We start from the raw sequence: 2,618 nt of genomic DNA, 5'->3' as shown, positions 1-2,618 counted from the left end.
AGCCCCCCCTGCACCAGTGCCCCCCAATACCCCCCAGAGCCCCCCGGCCCTGCTGCCACGGTTGCACCCCAGAGGTGGCTGCATGCGGGGCCGAGGGCTCTGAGTGCACAGGCAGCCCTGGGCATCGCGAGCCCCAGGTCGCAGGACCCACGGGCACCCAGCGCGGAGCTTCTTGGCTCCCAAATCCCCTCGACTAGTCTGGGAGCCCAGGGAGGGGCCTGGGGGCCGGCGTGGGGGCGATGCCTGGGGCTGCGTCGTGTTGCTCGGAGCTCGGACGTGGGGTTTGTCTGGGTGGGTTTGGACGGGGCTGATCCTGCTTTGGGCAGGGCTTGGACTGGATGTGACCCCGCAGCTCCCTGCCAGCTTCGGGATCCTCCGCGCCACGGTGCAGGGGGCTCTCACCATGTCCCCGCAGTGACGTGACCTTCCTCGTGGGCCGGGAGAGGCGCGAGGTGTTTGCTCACCGCTGCATCCTCTCCTGCCGCTGCCCCGGGCTCCGGGGGCTCCTGGACAGCCCCCCGCCAGCCCCTGGGGCCCCGGCACCGGCCCCCATCGCCCTCAGCAGCACCCAGCCCGAAGCCTTCCTGGCCGTGCTCGAGTTCCTGTACACCAACCGCGTGCACCTCACCAGCGTCACCGTGAGTGCCGCGGCGCCGGGCACGATCCAGCCTGTTTGCCGGGGAGGGGGATAATAACCTACTGGTGCTGCCAGCCGGCTGGCAGGACCCCCATGCCTGGCTCCAGCACCTTGGGACAGGGGGTCTCGGCTATGCAGATGGCCCGGGCAGGGGCAGCCCTGGGTGCCCGGTTCTGGGCAGACGGGGCTTTTCCAGAGCCCGGGAAAGCCCCTGGGCAGCTGCGGGAGTCTCCAGGATGGGGCTGCGGTGGGGCAGGGGCAGGCTCTGCCCTTCCTGGTGGTCCCGGGGCCCATCGGGGCAGGGGGCTGCGCTCTCGCAGCCTGGGGCAGGGAGCCCGGGATGGCTCCAGGCCCCGGCGGGCTCGCCTGCTGGGAGCTGGGGGGTCGCGGGCACAGGCCCTTGCATGGGGGTCATGGGGTGTCTCTGCCCACAGGCCCTGGAGGTGCTGGCCTCGTCCGTGGAGTACGGGCTGGACGACCTGCGGCAGGTAACGGGGCCATGGAGGCTGGCATCCCCCATGGCCAAGGCACGGTGGGACACTGGAGGAGGGTTAGGGTTAGGGTTAGGGTTAGGGTGAGGCTGTCTCCATCTGGAAGGTGGGTACCGCCACGCCTGGCTCCCCTCCAAGCCCCCATTGCCCTGCCTCAGTTTCCCCTCTCCCTCTGCTGACCCTCTCTAGCACTACCTGGGGGCGCAGGGCTGTGGGGCGCTCAGCGCCGACTCCTGGAGCCGTGGGCCGGCTGCCAGGGCACCTGGGTCCCGCGGGCGGCTCGACTCTGAGTCACGCTGACGTGGCCGAGTCACGCTGACGTGAGCCCAGCACATGGGAAGCCTCCTTGGGTGGGGGTGGGCATCACGCGGGGGCTGGGGTGGGGGGAGCCCATGTGGAGGCAGAGATGCAGCCTCACTTTCCTTACCAAGGCTATGGTGCCCACCTGGAAGGAGGATCACCCTTCCGGGCAGCAGTATGGGGCCCAGGCCACGTGGCAAGTGCCCGAGGCAGTGAAGCTAGCTGCCGGTGCCCCCCCCACCCGACCCTGCAGCCCCCCTGCGGTGACACGTGTGTGGGCTTCCCTAGCAACAGTCACCGGGGCCATGTGACTGCGGGGGTGAGTCCAGGTGTCAGGGGAACCCCTCCCCAGCGCCAGATGCGTCACCCGCAGCTATTCTGGGCCTGGCGCGGGGCCCGGGGAGCTGGGTGTTTCCTGCCTGGGCTCCCCCTGCCCTGCACTGTAACCCTTTCAGTGCCAGGGCTTCCCCGTGCCTCGCCATCCTTGCCCGGGGGGGGGGGGGCCCCCGCCGGCTGCAACCCCCAGTGTGGCCCATCTGTGCCCGCAGCTGTGCGTGGAGTTCGTGATAGGCACGCTCAGCGTGGAGACGGCCTGCGAGGCCCTGCAGGTAAGTACTCCCGGCCCCCCCCTAGCCGGCCACAGGCTGCCAGGGGTCCCCAGCTGCCGGCCTGCGAGGAGGGAGGGGGTCTTGATCCCATACCTTCCCATGGCAGGGCTTTGGGGTGCTGCGGCAGGGGAGTGAGGGGCACCGGCAGGGCTGGGGGGGTGCCGGCAGCCCCCCTGCCCTGCTCCCGACCCGCAGCCCCCACTTCCATCGTGCTGTGCCCCCCCGGCAGGCAGCTGTGACCTGCGGGCAGGTGGATTTGCAGCAGCGCTGCTTGGCCTTCATCGAGGACAACACCCAGGTAGGCGCTGGGGACGCCTAGCCCCGCGGGGGCTGCGGCAGGTGAGGCCGGGGATGCTCTCGGCGTGGCCGGGGCCAGGGCCCGTGGTCAGCCTGACGTGGCGGTGGGCGCCGCAGGGCGTGGTGGGCACGAGAGGCTTCCACGAGCTGTCGGAGGCGGTGCTGGTCCCGGTGCTGCGCAGCGACCGCCTGACCATCGACGAGCCCGACCTCATCGCCGCCGTGCGGGGCTGGGCCCGCGTCAGCGCCGTGAGTGCCGGGGCGACCTTGGGGGCCCAGCCCGCA

At 71.2% G+C, this 2,618-nt stretch overlaps 1 protein-coding gene across 1 annotated transcript; it reads left to right on the top strand.

The window, feature by feature from the left end:
* Nucleotides 1-344: 344 nt before the first annotated feature.
* Nucleotides 345-2,612, top strand: BTBD19 (BTB domain containing 19; the record flags this gene model as incomplete). Its single annotated transcript, XM_025207161.1, has 5 exons — nucleotides 345-638; nucleotides 1,072-1,125; nucleotides 1,977-2,036; nucleotides 2,266-2,334; nucleotides 2,451-2,612. Coding segments are annotated over 5 exons (639 nt in total), but the record flags the coding sequence as incomplete, so codon positions are not given.
* Nucleotides 2,613-2,618: the final 6 nt, after the last annotated feature.

This window comes from Alligator sinensis, unplaced genomic scaffold, assembly GCF_000455745.1.
Source record: "Alligator sinensis unplaced genomic scaffold, ASM45574v1 scaffold781_1, whole genome shotgun sequence".
Taxonomy (NCBI): domain Eukaryota; kingdom Metazoa; phylum Chordata; order Crocodylia; family Alligatoridae; genus Alligator; species Alligator sinensis.
This window is presented reverse-complemented; position numbering and strand designations above follow the sequence as displayed.